General features: G+C 51.2%; 1 protein-coding gene across 2 annotated transcripts in view; it reads right to left on the bottom strand.

Annotated features, from left to right (window-relative positions):
* The window catches only part of LOC116939262 (sarcoplasmic/endoplasmic reticulum calcium ATPase 2), a 39177-nt gene continuing 21953 nt past the window's right edge, over positions 1-17224 (bottom strand). The window contains exons 9-23 of one of the 2 annotated variants that reach the window (XM_032947459.2): positions 16913-17221; positions 15667-15755; positions 14951-15053; positions 13999-14130; positions 13317-13442; positions 12698-12916; positions 11796-11918; positions 11221-11433; positions 10630-10850; positions 9770-9972; positions 8115-8200; positions 7216-7349; positions 6146-6263; positions 3257-5680; positions 1-2081 (exon numbers count right to left, since the gene is read on the bottom strand). In XM_032947459.2, coding sequence (XP_032803350.1) covers positions 5399-5680; positions 6146-6263; positions 7216-7349; positions 8115-8200; positions 9770-9972; positions 10630-10850; positions 11221-11433; positions 11796-11918; positions 12698-12916; positions 13317-13442; positions 13999-14130; positions 14951-15053; positions 15667-15755; positions 16913-17221 — 2358 coding nt within the window. In that variant the 3' untranslated portion in view covers positions 1-2081; positions 3257-5398. The remainder of the gene's footprint in view (positions 2082-3256; positions 5681-6145; positions 6264-7215; positions 7350-8114; positions 8201-9769; positions 9973-10629; positions 10851-11220; positions 11434-11795; positions 11919-12697; positions 12917-13316; positions 13443-13998; positions 14131-14950; positions 15054-15666; positions 15756-16912; positions 17222-17224) is intronic. The other variant, XM_032947460.2, reaches the window with a different exon arrangement.

The following is a 17224-nucleotide window of genomic DNA, read 5'->3' as shown; positions in this document are numbered from 1 at the left end:
TTGTTTTAACAGTCAGAGGACTGGCGCTTTTATTAATGGTTGTGCGAGTTACAAAACCCAGCATCATCATGAGCAGCAGCAAGCAGCAGGAAGAGGAGGCGGCTCGCAGGAAGAGACACGCGTCTCTCCTTCCCTCCCACCTCGCACAAGGAGGAAACACGTGCTCGCTACTGTACGATACAGTGCCCGGACGCGCACACGTGGACGCGCACGACTTTTAAATCCGCTCGCGACGACGACGACACGCGTGCCGCGTTCAGACGCCTCTTACGAGATCTGCTCTCTGCGATCCCTGCGACTGCGGGAGAACCTGTTACACCTCCCCCGTCGTCCGTGCATTCATCCAGACAACAACCTTTAATCCGTCCATCGCTTCCCCCTCCACCACTGCTCATCGTCAACGCCAACATCTCCTGGGTCACGGGGTTATAAGTTAATCTTCTTATCTGGCGCTTGCATTTTTCTCACCAGAAGGAGTACCAGTCACATAAGGCATGCTGTAATATTACAATATTATTTTATATTATTAATGTTATTTTAAACAAAGATGGAAATTCCATTAAAGTACTGTATACACGCAATGTCTCGACGTCTTTGTAACCAAGGTTGGTGGGCCTGTACACGTGGAGGCGGGGGGGGGAGGAGGTTGGGGGGGGCGCTGCTGCTGAAAACCCGAGGGGGGAGGGGGGGCTCCATCCGAAAAGGACCCCCACCCCTGGTTGGCTCTGCCCCCCAGGATATCCCCCCCCAATGTTGCAGTAGTACCGCTCTCAATATCCATCGCGAAATGGGGCTATGGGTGAACATACAGTATATATAGGGCGGCGTTATGGGACGCCGATTGCGAACGCTGATCATCAACGTTAGACGCCACAAACTCGTTCGTTTGTACACGGGGGGGGGTTACAAATGCGACTGTGTTTGGTAGAGGGGGGGCGCGTTGGTGTGGGGCTGGTGCGGTCGATGGATTCCAAATCAACAGCCAGACGTCTCAACCCACGCAGAACCGCGTTCTCGCCGGAGGGAGAGAAACTACAAATTAAACCACAACACGATTAAACTTAAACCCGAAGCCCCGGGGGGTCCCCGGGTTGTCTCTCCCCTCCCATGTCCCTCGGCGTCGTTCACCGTTGTCGAGTTTCAGCCTCGACGCAGGATCGAGGTGGGGGTGGGGGGCGAAAAATTAGCGCGCCGAATGGTCCTAGAAGCCAATTGTTTATCACCGTTACAGCAAATCACTTTTAGGGGTGCTTTTGTTCTTAAAAATGAAAGTCATGACGATACAATTACGGCACCGCACGGGACTGCAGCGCGTTCGTCGGACTCGATTAGAGCCGCCAGCACCAGCACCAGCGCGACCACCGCCACGTTGAATGGGCTCCTCCTGGTCTGGACGGAGAGGAACAAGCGGTGACGAGCGGCGGCGTCGTCGGTGGTGGTGATGATGATGGTGGAGTTCGACTGATCACACACCCAACGTGGCCACGGCGGTTAAACTCGGGTTTTACGGGGCCCGGGAAGGCGATGGGGTAGTAAGGGGATGCGTGCAGGTGACGCACAGATCGCATGCAGCTTGGGGTTGACGAGGCCATCCGCTCAACCCCCCCCACCTAACCTCGGGGTATTCGCTTCTTTAATAAAATAAAATTCACGCGACCCCACGGGGAATTTGGGGCATTGGCGGCGGCACGAACGGGGAGAGGCCGTGGGGGGGGGGGGCAACGCTACGGTAAGGTCCGTGCACAGTCGAGGGGGGGGGGGTCACGTACTCCGCCCCAGACAGGAGTCTCACACCAACCTACACACCCCCGCCTGTCACGGGACACTCACCTCTACGCCACAAACACGTGGACTCGGCACACCGTCCTACATTGGTCTACCCACTCTCCCGAGACGCACACGGACACGGGACACGCGCGGCTGATATCTTGTTGCGAGGTTCCGCCGCTTTGGTTTTGTGTTTGTTCTTCTAGAACATGCAAGACGCTCGTGACGCGCCTCTCCCCCGCTTTGTTTTACGTACTACTGTTCAAGAGACTGAAGGGCGGACAGGAGAGAGGCCTAAACGTTCGTGTTCATTCCTAGAGAGAGAGAAAGGAACAGAAGGGAGCGGCGTTAGCGACGACGGAGAGCGCGGCTCGGGGCTCCGTGCCCCCGGGGCGCGCGAGCTGCCACGCAGCCCCCTGCCGCTCCGTAAGCCACCGACTACGGCGAATTTAATGCACCGTAACACAACTTCACCACCACTGATGTACGTGCCAATTTTACCCGTGTTTTGTATCACTCTTGTGCAATGCACATTGCATTACTGCGCACGAGACGGGCGATTCTGCCCCAGAGTTCGTAATTTGGCAAGTCACAAGCATGCCCTTCACAGACCCGCACTGGCCATTCGTGGTTGGCGGCATGGTGACATTAACGTGCCAATTTTACCCGTGTTTTGTATCACTCGTGTACAATGCACATTGCATTACTGCGCACGAGACGGGCGATTCTGCCCCAGAGTTCGTAATTTGGCAAGAGTCACAAGCATGCCCTTCACAGACCCGCACTGGCCATTCGTGGTTGGCGGCATGGTGACATTAACCTACCCTCCCCAAACAACCGCGCGCACGCACGGCGTCGCGAGGGCTCTGTATCCAGCAGTGGATTAACGAAAGTTGTTGTGGGGTGCATGTGTGTGTGCGCGTGTGTAAATATGAAAATATATAAACACGCGGCACATTTTAGTAAATGCGTCGCAGAGCACCGACTCGTTTCAGCCACCGCGCCTTGTGCACCCCACCCACGTGCTCCCACCCCATGCCGTGGTGCAGCGTGCTCAGCAGCAGAATAAATAAAAGCGACGTGAGCCCCGGTGCCGCATTCATTACACATCACCGGGATGTGCGTGCAGTGAAACATGCCAGGTACTTTCGCGTTGACGGATTTAATCAAGAAAGTGGTGCTTCTTTGAAAGCGCTTAAGAAAACGAGAGGAGAGAGGCTGTTGCGGAAACTCAAGGCAGCGACGTATTGGGTAAGATTAACATTTTAGAGTCAAATGCAGTTACTGCAAATCATCGGGCCCGGGGTTAAGACCATTCACAAGTCCGCAGGCAAATAGGCCATTAATTATATCTGCAGGTAAAAAAAAACAGAAAAAATCATTCACGGAGGAGAAACCTGTCTGCCAGCGACATGGAATGCATTAGTTAGTGGTGAGAGTGCGCGCGCGCGTCAAGGCTATATAAATAATGTAAAGTAGTTATACTCACTCGTAAAACCCCGGAGAGGGCAGGCGTGAAAACATTAACAGGCAACATGAGGACACACCGCAGGTGATTAATAAAAAGACACGGCAAACGGGGAAACACACGCACACACACACGCACAACGCGTGCGCGGTCGGGCATAGTGGCATGCACGACCCGTACATGTCCGCTACTTACTCTGCCCACCGACGCATCACTTTTACACTGTTAACGCTGTCAAAGTGACACAAGTTTTACACAGAATTAAGAGCGAGCCCACGACTACCATAGCCCATCCCCCTTCCCCCAGGGATGTGGTGGTAGCGGCAGGGGCCCGTGGAATAAGACTGCCTCGGATCACCGCACACACACACGTGGCAAGCAAAACAGGTCGTCGTTCACCAACTGGAATGACTACATCGTGACACGTGGCAAGGCGCCTCTCGCAGCGGCAGGTAACCGTCAAAAAGGTTTAAAAAGAAAAAGAATCCCACCTTAAAAGCAACAAATACACAATGGAGTTTAAATAAAAGGGGAACTGCGTTGCATGCCCACTGAGAGCACTTGGTCCTAACGCGTTAGTGGCGGTGGGTGGTAGTGGTGGTGTTACCTACAACGGGAATGCAGACCGCAAAACAAGGAGAGTAAACTTGAACAAGCACTGGTTTGTAGGTGTGACTGTACATTTACAAGTTTTATTTATTCATTAAACAATATCTGGATCGTTAATCCTGCAACAGCATTTGCGTTATAAACTTTTTTACGGACCAATTCTAAGTTGTCTGCTCAGACAATAAAAAATACATCCGTGTTTTTGTTTTTCAAATAAATACCTTCGTTTTAAAAATCCGTGGAAGAAGTGTGGTTAGAGAGGCAAGGGGGTAAAGGAGAGGGGGGGGACAGCAGCACGAGACGAGAACAAAACACGAACTCTGTGGAGGTGGGGGGCCTTTTTCTGCACACGAAGGTAGATTTTGAGTTTGGGCGGTCGGAGGAGTCTGCTCTTCATCCTCAGCTTTGTAAACGAACACGAGGGAATGAATTCAAGCGAGAGGGGATTACGAGACAGCCAGGACACCACTCTTAGCATGTGCAGGAGAAAACCCCCCTCCGCCCCCTTGTATTAATATATGCGTGCGTGTGTCCACGCGCGCGTGTGCTGGAACGTATGTACGCACACGTGCGTCGCACACACGCACAAACACGCAAACACAACTGATGCTTGGTTTCAAGACTACACTTTTAGCACGTCAAGTCAAACAGTGAACAACACGAGCAGTTAATTGATCAAGCACCTTCACACCATGCAAGATTGGTTCGTTACCTCAATGTCTTTTATAGTTTATGGCATCACAAAAAACGTACAAGCGTTGCCACTTTGAGGCAATGCCAACATGTATTCTAACCGTCTTTCCACTAATTTAGTTTTTTTGTTTAAGATTTAAAATTCACTTAGAATTCTAATAACCTAACTATGAAATTTTCAAAAAAAGGTAAAAACAACTAGGGGCAGTTACGCAAAAAAACCCCTTCCAATGATAATTACACAAACGTGTGCCGGGCCAAAAGGACTGCCGCTGCAAAAAACAAATCATCAAGAATAATGCAATCAATAAACAGGACGTCCCGCGGTTGTGCTCGCAGGCGCTCGTGGGTGGTTCGAGTGGCATTGGTTGGAATTTCTTAAAATGAAAAAAAATATAGACCACGAGTCAACAGAGCTTCGAGAGTTTCTCGAAGGCAGGCGAAGAGGTGCCCGCGGCGCATGGGGGGGGGGGGGGGGGACGCTCCAAGGACGGCGGCTACGGAACGCTGCAATGGAAGGATACCTTCTCCCTCCAGCGCGCAAACTCTCGCGTGACAAATTAGAACCAATAAAGACGTATTTGCATCGTCTCAACACAACCGCCATCGGTGCAGATTCCTCTCTACGTACTCGCACGGGCTTGGGGAGACGGTACAAATCAACGACGCAACCTTGTTTGTCTGCTTGGAGTTGGCAAAACATAAGAATAAACAATTATTTCTTCCAAATCAAAACGATAAACAAGGAAGGGTTTGGCGTGGGAGGGTGGGTGGTCTGGAAATACAGGAAGTGTGCGGCGGCGTGGGGGTGGTGGTGGTGGTTTTAGGTGGGGGGGGGGGGGGGACAAAAACGACGGTAAATCACGCCCAGAACATGCGGTTGATGTTAGTGTCGACGCTGTACAGCCAGACAATGAGTGGTGTAAATATGAGCAGGAACGGCCAGGAGATGCCGTGCGCGTGTGAGCCCAGGTAGACGGGCCCGCCCGCCTTGCCAGGGAAGTGCGGAGACTCGAGCTCTTTACCCTCCAGGTAGTTGCGGGCGATGAACTTGAGTGTCTCGTCAAGCAGGATGACGGGCAGCGAGATCTTCAGCACCACCAGCCACTGCTCCAGATTCAGCGGCGTAATCTGGAAGATGATCTGCGCGCGGAACAAAAAAATGGCACGGGCGTCGGTTGGGTGGCGGCGGGCGGTTGACTGGGCGACGGCTTCCGGTTCGGCACCAATTCAAGTCCCACACTCGACCACAGTGGGAGGGAGGGTGGCTGTCGAGCGTGCAGACGGTCTCACTAGGGTTGCTACCGGTCCTGGTTTTGACAGGATTTGTACTCTACTTGAGGTAGCATGACTGGGAAACCTGCAAGTCTTTTTGGAGCATTAAAATTGCCCGTGTCTGTCAGTTTCTGGCATTGCAAGATATTCTTATTCCCATGAGATGCTGTCAACTCCCTGCCGCTGCTCAATACCTTCCTATTTACTTTGGCCTATAACCGACCGCCTCGATAAAATAAAATATTCTCGAACGTTTCCATGCAGCTGTATAAATCCACATGGTATTACAGTCTCCTGTCGGCGCCGTTAGTGCCAGGGCACGCGAGTACGCACGGGCAGTGGCTCCACGTAGAGGATGAGGAAGTGCAGGGACATGGAGAGGCAGATGGCGCCCAGCAGCCAGATGTTATCCCACGGCGGCATGCGCAGAAGAGACTGGTTCTCCGACAGGCTGCAGGACAAAGAACCCATCATTGGCTTGGTGGGTAAAAAAAACATTTTGGGGGGATATTCGAGCACGCTTTGCCATACTCATCAATGTGCGTTGGTTAAGGCGGGCAGCATACACATTGAAAGGACAGCATAGTACAGTACAACACTGGATTGAGCTGCCCTGGCCCCTGCTGACAACATAGCCCTGGGGCAAAAAAAAACAGGGACAACGAGCACAATTACCACAGTCAATTACTTTTGAAGCTCAGTATGGCCAGTCGTCACACCATGGCGGCTCCGAATATGTAATATATAATTAATAACTTACACATTCCAAGTCATTTCCTGCTTAAGCGAGCAGAGGTGGCGCTAATCTCCCGTTCACAGCCCCGAGCCAGCGGTGGAAGTTCCACATCCCCCACGAGGGCGGGAGAGGGGCAACCATCTCCGTAGGACAACCACTGGCGACTTGCCCACAGTGGCAATGGATGTGAAATGCACGCAATGTCCAACCGCGATGTAGCATGCAGCAAATATATTACACCATTACGCTTGTCCACACAGGAAAGCCTCAGGGTCTCAAGCTTCTTTCAGGAGGATCCTGCCAAGTATTTGCAGTGGGGAGGGGAAGAGGGTGTTGGCGGTGTTGCTTGTGTGTGTGATCCCAATTCAGTGATTTTCAGGTAATTTTTTTCGAGCATTGGGATGTGGTTTGGGCCAATACCGGTTTACTATTGTGTGGTTTGCGTTGAGCTATAGGAGAGGATGAAACTTGAGAGGCCGGAGGTAACACATGGTGCCCAACAGGAGGAGAACATACAAACATTGGGCTTGTTTGACCAATACAAGTTAGTGTGGTTTTTTCTTACATATTTTGATATTAAAACGCAATAGAATGTTATTGGGTAATTTTTCCCAGAACCGGTCTCACACCGCTCCCAACACCGATGGAGACATGCGGCGAGCCCCACCTGTTGAGAGCGTTGCACATCTCGATGGTGACGAGCACGGACAGGGCCATGGTCATGGGGTACGGAGACTCGAACACGTGGCAGTCCAGGCCCTCAAAGTCGGGGTGTTCCGGGGTGCACTGCATGAAGTGGCTCTGCAGGAGAAACAAAAATGAACGTCAAACTTCGTCACTGCGCCAGCGCAGTGTCCGCTGACTCTCGTCGACAGGACAAGTGGCGATCAGGGAGGTCTTGTACACATGACGAACACCTTGAAGCCCAACACAGCACATGGCTAGACTGTACTGAGGAGTTCTCAATCGAGATGAAGCCGTTGTAACGTTGTTTCATTGCGCTGCAATGTGCCTATGGTCACAAGTGTGCCGTTTGCTGCATCAGTCGCCTTTTGCACAATGTTAGCGTTGCAAAATCGTCCTTTCTGCCTCTTATGCTAACGGGTAAAGTGCTGTTCGTGAGCACCTATTAAAGCCAGCGCAGCACATCAGGGTGTGATGCAGCCAGTACCATACCCGGCAGCAACCTTTCCCCAATATTAATGTTTCACACCCACCAGATAATTGACAGCCGAGTTGACCGACAGGAGACCCAGAACAGGTTTAGGTACCAATTGCTAAATGACATTACCTGTGGTTGGGAAATCCAACGCAGGTTGCAGCGTGTACGACTCTGTGATTTACTACACCGCCACTCTCCACACAAACACTCACAGTTCAACGGATCAGGTAGGTAGATGACCTTGATAAATAAGCAGGCTAGATTCCACTAAGACGGGCCCCAATGTAATTTCAAAGGGCAACCTGGGTTTAAATAAACACCTCGACGAATGACACCATGACAAGCAGAACCTCATTGGAACGACCCGACGGAGGGGTGGAAGTTCCGGCTGTGCCTCCCCTTACCAGCTGGTAGAACGTCACACCAGGTCCGTCATCGGCCGCCATGAACCACCAGGCGGCGGCACCGACCGTGGCAGCGCCCACGTAGCCTGAGAGTGGCAGCAATGACACGTGACAGTTGAGGAGTCATTGCAACAGCCTCCCTCCCCCTCCCTTCTTCAGACTCAATAAGTAAACAACAAATTACGACTGCAAGGATTCTTGTCGTGGACCATGTAAGGTTTCGTTGTCGGGCCGTATGGTTCCCCACGTGTTTTCTGGTTGGACAGCGTTGCGTTAAACACAACGTCCGAATCCACGGTACAACCTGTATGCACATCAGGCAAGATCCGAGTTCTGGCCGTGAGATGTGACCAAACATTACGAGTAGGGATCATCTGAAAGTGGTGGTTAAAGGGACCCTGATCACGTGTTGTTGAACACTCGGCACAGTGCATCTGCTCAAGGCAGCGAGGGCTCCAGGAGATTAGTCTTTCTCTTGTGTGTGATGCATGGACAGCAATCTATGAGTCTACATTCAGATTTAACACATAATTTGGTGATACTGCTGTGCTGGCAGTGATGCAAAAGCACAAATAACGAACTTACATTCGCCAATAACACTGTGGGCTGAAAATTACAATATTTAATTGGGGCAATTGCCCATCTTCACAGCACACAGATGTAGAGCAATTATTTAGCAAGAAAATTGATTCAAAGAATGGTGGATTGTACAGAATGCCTGTAAAACTTTCCGATTACACAGCAGTTCACTACACTGTGGTCCATGGTTCGGTCTGTGTTTCCGCAATCATGTGCCATGCTCTCGTTGAATTTCCACTTGTGAAGGTGGTGCTAGAGGTAGATTAAAAGTTGGTGGCTGTTTGGTGGGATCTGGGACTCGTGCCTTGTGGTAACCATCGGAACGTTGGGAGGAGAGAGTGCCTGCTGCTCAGTGCTATGGCCACAGACCTTGATACCGCAAAGGTTGGGTTTCAAATGAACAATATCTACAGGATCCAGCAAGAGGAAGCGATTCCGAGACTGGGATTAAGTGGAATAACCAGCGTGACTGCAATGACCTCTTAAACCCAACTTGCGGCATTTTGGGGAAAATCGATTTTACGATTCACAAACATGCCGAGGCATATTTTGACCTGCGACTAACGAATCCACACACGCAACAACCATTTCACATGGACTGGCGCATTGTTTGTAAGGGTGGTTGAAAGTAATTAAACTAAAGAGAACGCATCAAATACAGAACCCAGAAAATATCTTGTATATACAAACCTGGGTCGATTTCGAGAGGAATGCCAATCTGAGCATACCGAGTGGCCGAGCCAACACCACCCGAGATCCAGGATTCAAATCAAAGCAGCTGCCGCCTGCAATTAAACTGGCTTCTCAAATCGAGCGAGACAGTGGTCTTCGCCCGGATGCCAAGCACTGGGAAAGGTGCTGCCATCTCTACTACGTGGATCGGTGGCAACTGGAATGGATCTCATGGGAGGAAGCGTCTGCCATCTCCACACACGCGAGCCGTCCTCCAACACAACGGGTTGCACTGCTCTGGGAGACAGCCCCAACGGATACTTTGGTCTCGTGGCACGGACAGCCCGTTCATCGAGAGGGAAAAAAAAAATCCTTTTTTTTTTTACAAAACAAGTGCAACGTACATCCGATGGCGAGGTAACGGAAGAAGAGCCAGCCGCTGATGAGGGGCTCCTTGGGGTTGCGGGGAGGCCTCTCCATGATGTCCAGGTCGGGGGGGTTGAATCCGAGTGCGGTGGCCGGGAGCCCGTCCGTCACCAGGTTCACCCACAGCAGCTGCACGGGAATCAGAGCCTCGGGGAAGCCCAGGGCGGCCGTCAGGAAGATGCTAGGGTTATGGGAGGGGAGGGGGTCATCGGTGAGAGGAGGAGTTTAATCTAAAACACTGCACACATTCGCCTTAACCAATGTGCTCGGTGTAGAGTGTACAGGAGAGTCGGAATGATTCCCCACCGCAGCGATGCGACAAAACGTCCTAATTCAGGGTCGCAATTTGATTTAAGAACAATTTTTTTTTAAACAATGTGGAATGTGGCAACTCCTCTAGTGGAGGCAGGTGTGAGGAGAAAACATTGCAACAAAACATGAATTACAAAACAGCGATTCGTTAAAACACATAAAATTGACGCACGTGTTATATTTAATAGGCAATAGCTACAAATCAAAGTTGATTTTGCGCCGTTCCAACGCGAGTTTCAAATGACACTTAAAACTCAAGGTTTCCCTTGCATGATAATTGTTGGGATTGGGCCAGTATTTTTACGAGCATTTCAGCACGTTGCTAAATATCCAGTAGGTGTGTGTGGGTAGCCACGATGTGTGGCGAGCTAGCAAATGTGTGCTGGTAGCCGGTAGGCGAGTAGCCAGCGGTTGTAATTCTGTGAGAAGCCAGTAGCCAGTAGCTGTGAGACCAGCCAGTAGGTGCACCAGTACGCGGTACGCGATACGGAAGTCGGCAGACGTGTGTGGAGGGTGGGTCGCTCACCACACCACCTCGCCCACGTTGGAGGAGATGAGGTAGCGGATGAACTGCTTCATGTTGTTGTAGATGGCGCGCCCCTCTTCCACGGCCGCCACGATGGACGAGAAGTTGTCGTCGGCGAGCACCATCTCGGACGCAGACTTGGCCACGGCCGTGCCGGAGCCCATGGCGATACCGATCTCGGCTTTCTTGAGCGCCGGGGCATCGTTCACGCCGTCGCCAGTCTGGGGACATGAAAAAAAGAGAGCAGACGAACGTTGAAACTTTCGCTTGCAACTCTCGCCAGCGGCGACTGCTGTCCGTAAGGGATGACCACGGTCGCTGGAGGCGCACCCAGGGATGGCGGTGGGAGCTCCCGATCATTCCACCCCTCCCGATGTCCCGGCATCAACAAGTGACCACGATGACTCTTGACCTGGCAGGAATGCAAAATACTCACCACTGCCTCAGGGTCACACCAACATGGACGAATGTCGTGCCCCATTGCTCATTCGAGCAGGGAACAGCTTTAGAAATCCCATCGACAATCTCTGCAATTAGCGAGGTTTCCCAATCAAAAAGGAGGCCCTGGCGCGGAGGGACAGCGCGACTCACCATGGCGGTGATCTCGTCGCAGCTCTGCAGGAACTCCACGATCTTGGACTTGTGCGAGGGCTCAACGCGGGCGAAGCAGCGTGCGCGCTGACAAGCCAACCTCTGCTCCTCCAGTGGGAGGTCATCGAACTCACGGCCCGTGTACGCCTTGTCCTTCACGTCCTCGTCCTCGCCAAAGATACCGATGCGTCTGCAGATCGCCACGGCCGTGCCCTGCACGACGGCCCCACCCCCAATCACATCGCTTAGAGCTCCGTACATGGATATAGTTATTCTGCAGGTTCATAACATGTCAAAAGAAATTCCTCAACTACTTATGCGACTCAAAAGTACACGTTTGTTATTGGCAAGTTACTCAAGACACAATCACACACTTGTTGCAGCCGATGGCAGTTGTTCAATTTATGAATTTCCAAAGAGGCAATGCTGTTTCACGCCTCTCAATTGTTTTGTTTCACCTCCTCGTTAAATAAAACGATTCAACAACTAGAACCAACTTGTTGAGACGATTAACCGCAAGCACCTCGCAGGACAAAAAAACCCAAACCCCGACCCCCGGGTGGTGTTGCCGTCACCTTGTTGTCTCCGGTGATCATGATGACGCGGATTCCGGCCTCGCGGCACAGGATGATGGAGCTGGAAACCTCCTTGCGGGGAGGGTCCAGCATTCCCACGCAGCCCACGAATGTCAGGTCGACCTGCGAGGTGGGAGGGGAACCACGGAAGTGGGGGGGCGGGGGGGCATTGCTTTAATTTCCTTCTAGTAGGTAATATTCCTGGTTACGAGCAAACTGGAGTCGGCCCACGTAATCGGTAGTCACAGCAAGAACGAGGAGGTATACTGGACGTGGTGTGCACCCGGTGTGAAAATATTCTGCCAGTGACCGACCTGGTCAGAGCGTCTGGAAATTAAGGCCTGGCCATGGGCGAATTAAATGGCTCGGCCCAAAAGGCACGCCACAAAGGAGAATGCTACCTTCAGAAACCAACCCCAATCGACAAACTGCAAGCTTCATTGGCGTGACCCCTCAATGCCAATTCCTGTTTTTTTCCCCATTCTTCACCACTGCCAATATCAATCAAGTTTATCTTTTTACAAATTAATATTCTAATTACACTTAAATAATTCCACTTACAATCCATTTGTTTGCTAAGATAAATACACGACAACACGGACACCCCCTCTGTCTGAACCAACCCATTTCTTTCAGCCTCACCCCCCCCATACGCACCATTCTCCCGAATCGACAAAGAGCTTGAAATGGTTAATCGATTTGTCAACTAAACCACCAACCACCCCCCGCCTCCCACCCAACGGCACATGTGGCCAACAGAAGCGAGACTTTATGCGCCTGACTATATTCACGTTCGAATAAATTGAACCAATAAAATCGGTGGAGCGATCGATCATTTGACTGAAAATCAGATGACAGTGCAGCCGCGGGTGTGAACCCCCCCCCCCACCACCACCGCTCACCTCGTAGGAGGCAAACTTGGTGGAGTCGATGAGGTTCATGTCCTCCCTGCGGGGCGGCATGTCGCGCGTCGCCAGCGCCAGGCAGCGCAGGGTGTCGCGGCCCGTGCCGTACTCGCGGATCGTCGCCAGGATCTTCTCCTTCATGCCGGCCGTCATGGGCAGCTTGGTGGTGCCCACGCGCACGTGCGAGCAGCGGTCGATCACTCCCTCGGGGGCACCCTGACGCATGCGCCCCATCGCATCCAGTCAACAACCCTCGCCTTTTCCCTCCGATTCTATTTACACAATTGATTATGCTTCATTATTTACGCGCCTATTTATGCGCTTTGCTAGGCGTTGCGTTTATCGCGTGAACGCATAATGTAGACGTAGATGTAAAATGTTTGTATACGTGTCATTACGCGTTTACTATTGTATGTCCCTGGCCATCCTTGTAAATTAGATGCTCCATTATCAAGGTGAAATAATTTGAATACTAATATCAGAACAATGTAACTTGCCACCTTTGTAAACGGGCCAAAACATTTTTTTATTGCCTTTACGATGGTTACATGGGTGCCTCTTAGGTCGACTTGGCAAACGAACACCATGGTCACTTCGTGACCAGCGCAACAATCACCTTCACAAACATCTTGTTGCCAACGGAGGAGCGCGAGGGCTTGACGGGCGTGCAGTACACAGACATGGACTTGCGGTCGCGGGAGAACTCCAGGGTGAATTCCTTCTTCATCAGTTGCTTGATCACCTGCAGTGGCAGCGTGGGCAGACAGGGAAGGCACAGGGAAGTGGGGGCTCAACCACTGCAGTTGTACGGATGTAGAACTTCTTTCGTACCGTACGTAGCCAAACGTGCTCATCGGAGGTGCGGGGGAAGGACAAACTAAGCACAAAAAGCAGGTCTAAATAAATACATTTTCAGCAGTGGTTCCGTGTGCAGATTGTCAACTGCCACTGGGGGGCACAAAGCTCCGTAGCCTTCTGGCCCCGACGGAGATGTCCACCAATTATGCATTCCTATGGCAGGGATTACTTATTGCATAGGACAATCACGGTTGGCTTCCCCCTACAAAGTGGTACTCCTTTTATCAACCCCAGGAGAAACAATGAGCCGAGTCAACTCCCAACCACGATTTTCTTCCGATTGAGAGCCAAGCCACTTGCTCTTCCACCAAGCCACCAAGAAGTGCAATTAAACAAATCCTCTCCCCCCTCAAGTGGACAACTTGGAGGTGCGTGAAGTATCAATAGGAGGAGCTATCAAAGGGTGGTGGGTGGGGTCCGGAGGAGACGGTGCCACTCACATTGTTGCATGCGTTGGCCCTCTCCACCTTGGACAGGCCGACCAAGTGGGTGTCGAACACGTTCATCTTCTCCACCTGGCAGGTGAGGGCAGTCTCCGTGGCCTCGCCCACCTTCTCGTACACCCCCTTAGCCTGCGGACGCGCACACACACACACACACGTGACATCCCGCCCTCGTCTATCACCATTAAACGCTAGTCGCAATTAACAAGCGTTGTTCTTCCCGCGAAAGCAAAAGCACCGGCGTGGGTGGATCTACGGTCCCCGCGGTTTGGGCCACAGACCGTGGTTTCATCTTACACGGCCAGTGGCCACGCACGAGGCCTCCCACATTCTAAACAGCCACCATGTAATATTTATCCATCACTGAAAGCATCTTCGCCGCATGTCTACTTTGGAACTGCGACCCGACACCAAGGTCGCGTCAGCAAGGGGAAAGCGGGCACATGCCATCGCATCAGTACGGTGCGTGTTAATGCGTGGCATCAATACGGTGCGTGTTAATGTGTGGCATCAGTACAGTGCGTGTTAATGCGTGGCATCAGTATGGTGCGTGTTAATGTGTGGTCCGCCAAATGGTATTTTGAAATTCCCATTCACTCATCGGTAAGGAAAAGGCTACCCCCACCCCTGTAATAGAAAAACACCCAATCTGACATTTTAATAAAGTTGTGTTGCACAATTAAGTGAAGCGAGCAATCCATCAAATTACGCTTCATCCGTCCTCACCATCTAATAAACTGTGGAGAAACTCTTGAGTGGAGTCAATACCAGGTTCAATTAAATCGTGGCTCTACACAAACAGAAGCTATTAATGCCCTAGTTGTGTCAAAAATACACAATACATGGGGGGGGGGGAAAACATTAATGAAATCATTCATTCAACATCGATGCTTTCGGACCCCCGCCTTGAGATGGCGTGCATGTGCGCGCTGCCAGAGGATGCAAGCACCTCGTTGAAGTCGAGCGAGGAGTCGTTGCAGAGCGCGCAGATTGTGGCCAGCTCTATCAGCCCGTCGTACTCTCCGCAGCGGACGAGCTTATCATTCTTATACCTGCAAAACCACCCGTCCGCCACCGGGGACATTAAAGCAAAACCGACCGTCAAAACGAAAACGTTGTGTACGTTTTTTAAAGACAAAGGTTCCATGCGAACAAATACCTAATCTCCGGTTCGGGCAATTTGCCCAACACTCATCGCAGAACCAAGCTTATTAATAAAAAAAAAATCTATTTTAAAAAAAGTATCTATAAGAATATGTTTTAAAACACCGAGGAATTCTAAGCCGCCCACAATCTCAACAACATGTATTATTTTTAATAAATAAACACCCCGCCACTTCTGGGTTAGCCGGTGCGGTCCCACAAAGAACATTGTGTATTTTCTGAGTACACGTGTAATATTTGCAATTGAAATATTGGCATGCTACAAGAATGCTGTAACCGTCGATGAATGGAGGCTGACGTTATCTCAAACCACATCACAATAGAAAACAATTGCAGCCAGGTAGCCAAGTGGATTGAGTTAACCGTGGGTAGCCTGGATACGCCATGGCTACCCAATTAAATCTTGGCAGCCTGTGTTAACTAAGGAGACCCGTGTTAACCGTGGTGGGCCAGGTCATCCGTGGCAAGGTCAGGTCAGCGGTGAGGAGTTGGGGCACCTACACTTCTCCCTCTGGTGCGTAGGTGGAGCCCGTGATGGTGAACTCGTTGAGGCTGCAGTTCTCGCCATCTGCCCGGTCGATGATGAACATCTGCAACGCAATGTTTACACACAGGCCCGGCGGTGAGCGAGGCAGCTCGCGGACCTCGCATCACAAAAACAAGACGGCACAGCCACAATTTCACATTTGTTGCAGTGTGACGTAAGGTTTTCATATTACATTTTCAACCGATTACTCGAGTAGATATACAGAGTTTAATTTAAAAGGTCGAAATTACTTAATAAAATCTATCAAATTTAAGTGGCCTTCTAGCATGGTTGGCTATGTATGGTGCGACAGAAGTTCAACATACGTACGTTAAAGACTTCCAAAAATGTTATCATTTCTCCTTAACAGCATTAGTGTGCTCTGTATATAGTGTATACACACTGTACATGTACAGTATGTACATGTACAGTGTGTATAAACAGTGTTGACAGCTGTCCGTAATTTGATTAAACAAAACACAACCTGCATCTCCCTTTCCCACTCACTGCATCATAAATCTACTCGACATCTGTAAAAAAGAGCTTCATGGGGTAATCGGATTTCTCCAGAATGAATAAAACGTCTCATGAAATGTATGCATTTTTAACCTATGCATGTGTAATGACAGGATGCTACCTGTCAGCCTGAAGGGGTAATCGTGGTAATGGGTATATTACGTAATGCCTAATTATGAGGGGGGCGTATATGAGGTGAAGGTGAAAAGGCGGAGTCAGGCTTGACTGCGCTGGGGTGTATATAAGGGGGACCGAACCAGAGGTTCGGTCCCCCTTATATCGAGAAGTTCAGTGCTGTTGCGGATCCTGGCTGCATCGCTGCTCGCCGTCATCGCTCTTCGTCGTCCGACCACGTGGCCGATCTTCTGCAAGGCTCTCTCATCGTCGCCGTCGCTGCGCTAATCGGACCCCGACGATGGGGTTGCGTGATAGGGTCGGCTATGTGTAGCTGCGTTACATAAATGTATCGCCCAGTGTGTTCCTAATAAATAATAAGCCTTCTACACGACGTGTCTCGGAAGCCGCTCACTACACATGTTTATCTGGGTCAAGAATCTCACTCATGCCTTTGGGATATCAGTGCGATAACTACTACGCCACCACTCATCAACACACGACGACAATACGAGAACAACAATCGTAATCCTTCATTCACCGGGGGCAGCAGCGTCACCGCAGCCGGTGGCCTGTTCGCAATTCGCTCACCCTGCACACGCTCATCTGGTTGGTGGTGAGCGTGCCCGTCTTGTCGGAGCAGATGACCGAGGTGCAGCCGAGCGTCTCCACGGAGGGCAGGCTGCGCACGATGGCATTCTTCTTAGCCATGCGACGCGTGCCCAGCGCCAGGCAAGTGGTGATGACGGCCGGGAGGCCCTCGGGGATGGCGGCCACGGCCAGCGCCACGGCAATCTTGAAGTAGTAGATGGCGCCGCGCATCCACGAGCCGCCGTGTACGGGATCGTTGAAGTGGCCGATGTTGATGATCCACACGGCGATGCAGATCAGTGAGATGACCTG

The sequence above is a fragment of the Petromyzon marinus genome, chromosome 5 (assembly GCF_048934315.1).
Source record: "Petromyzon marinus isolate PM22_M1 ecotype Great Lakes invasive population chromosome 5, UKy_Petmar_22M1.pri1.0, whole genome shotgun sequence".
NCBI classification, from domain to species: Eukaryota; Metazoa; Chordata; class Hyperoartia; order Petromyzontiformes; family Petromyzontidae; genus Petromyzon; species Petromyzon marinus.
The sequence above is the reverse complement of the archived record's forward strand: the minus strand, read 5'-3'. Positions and strand labels throughout refer to the sequence as shown.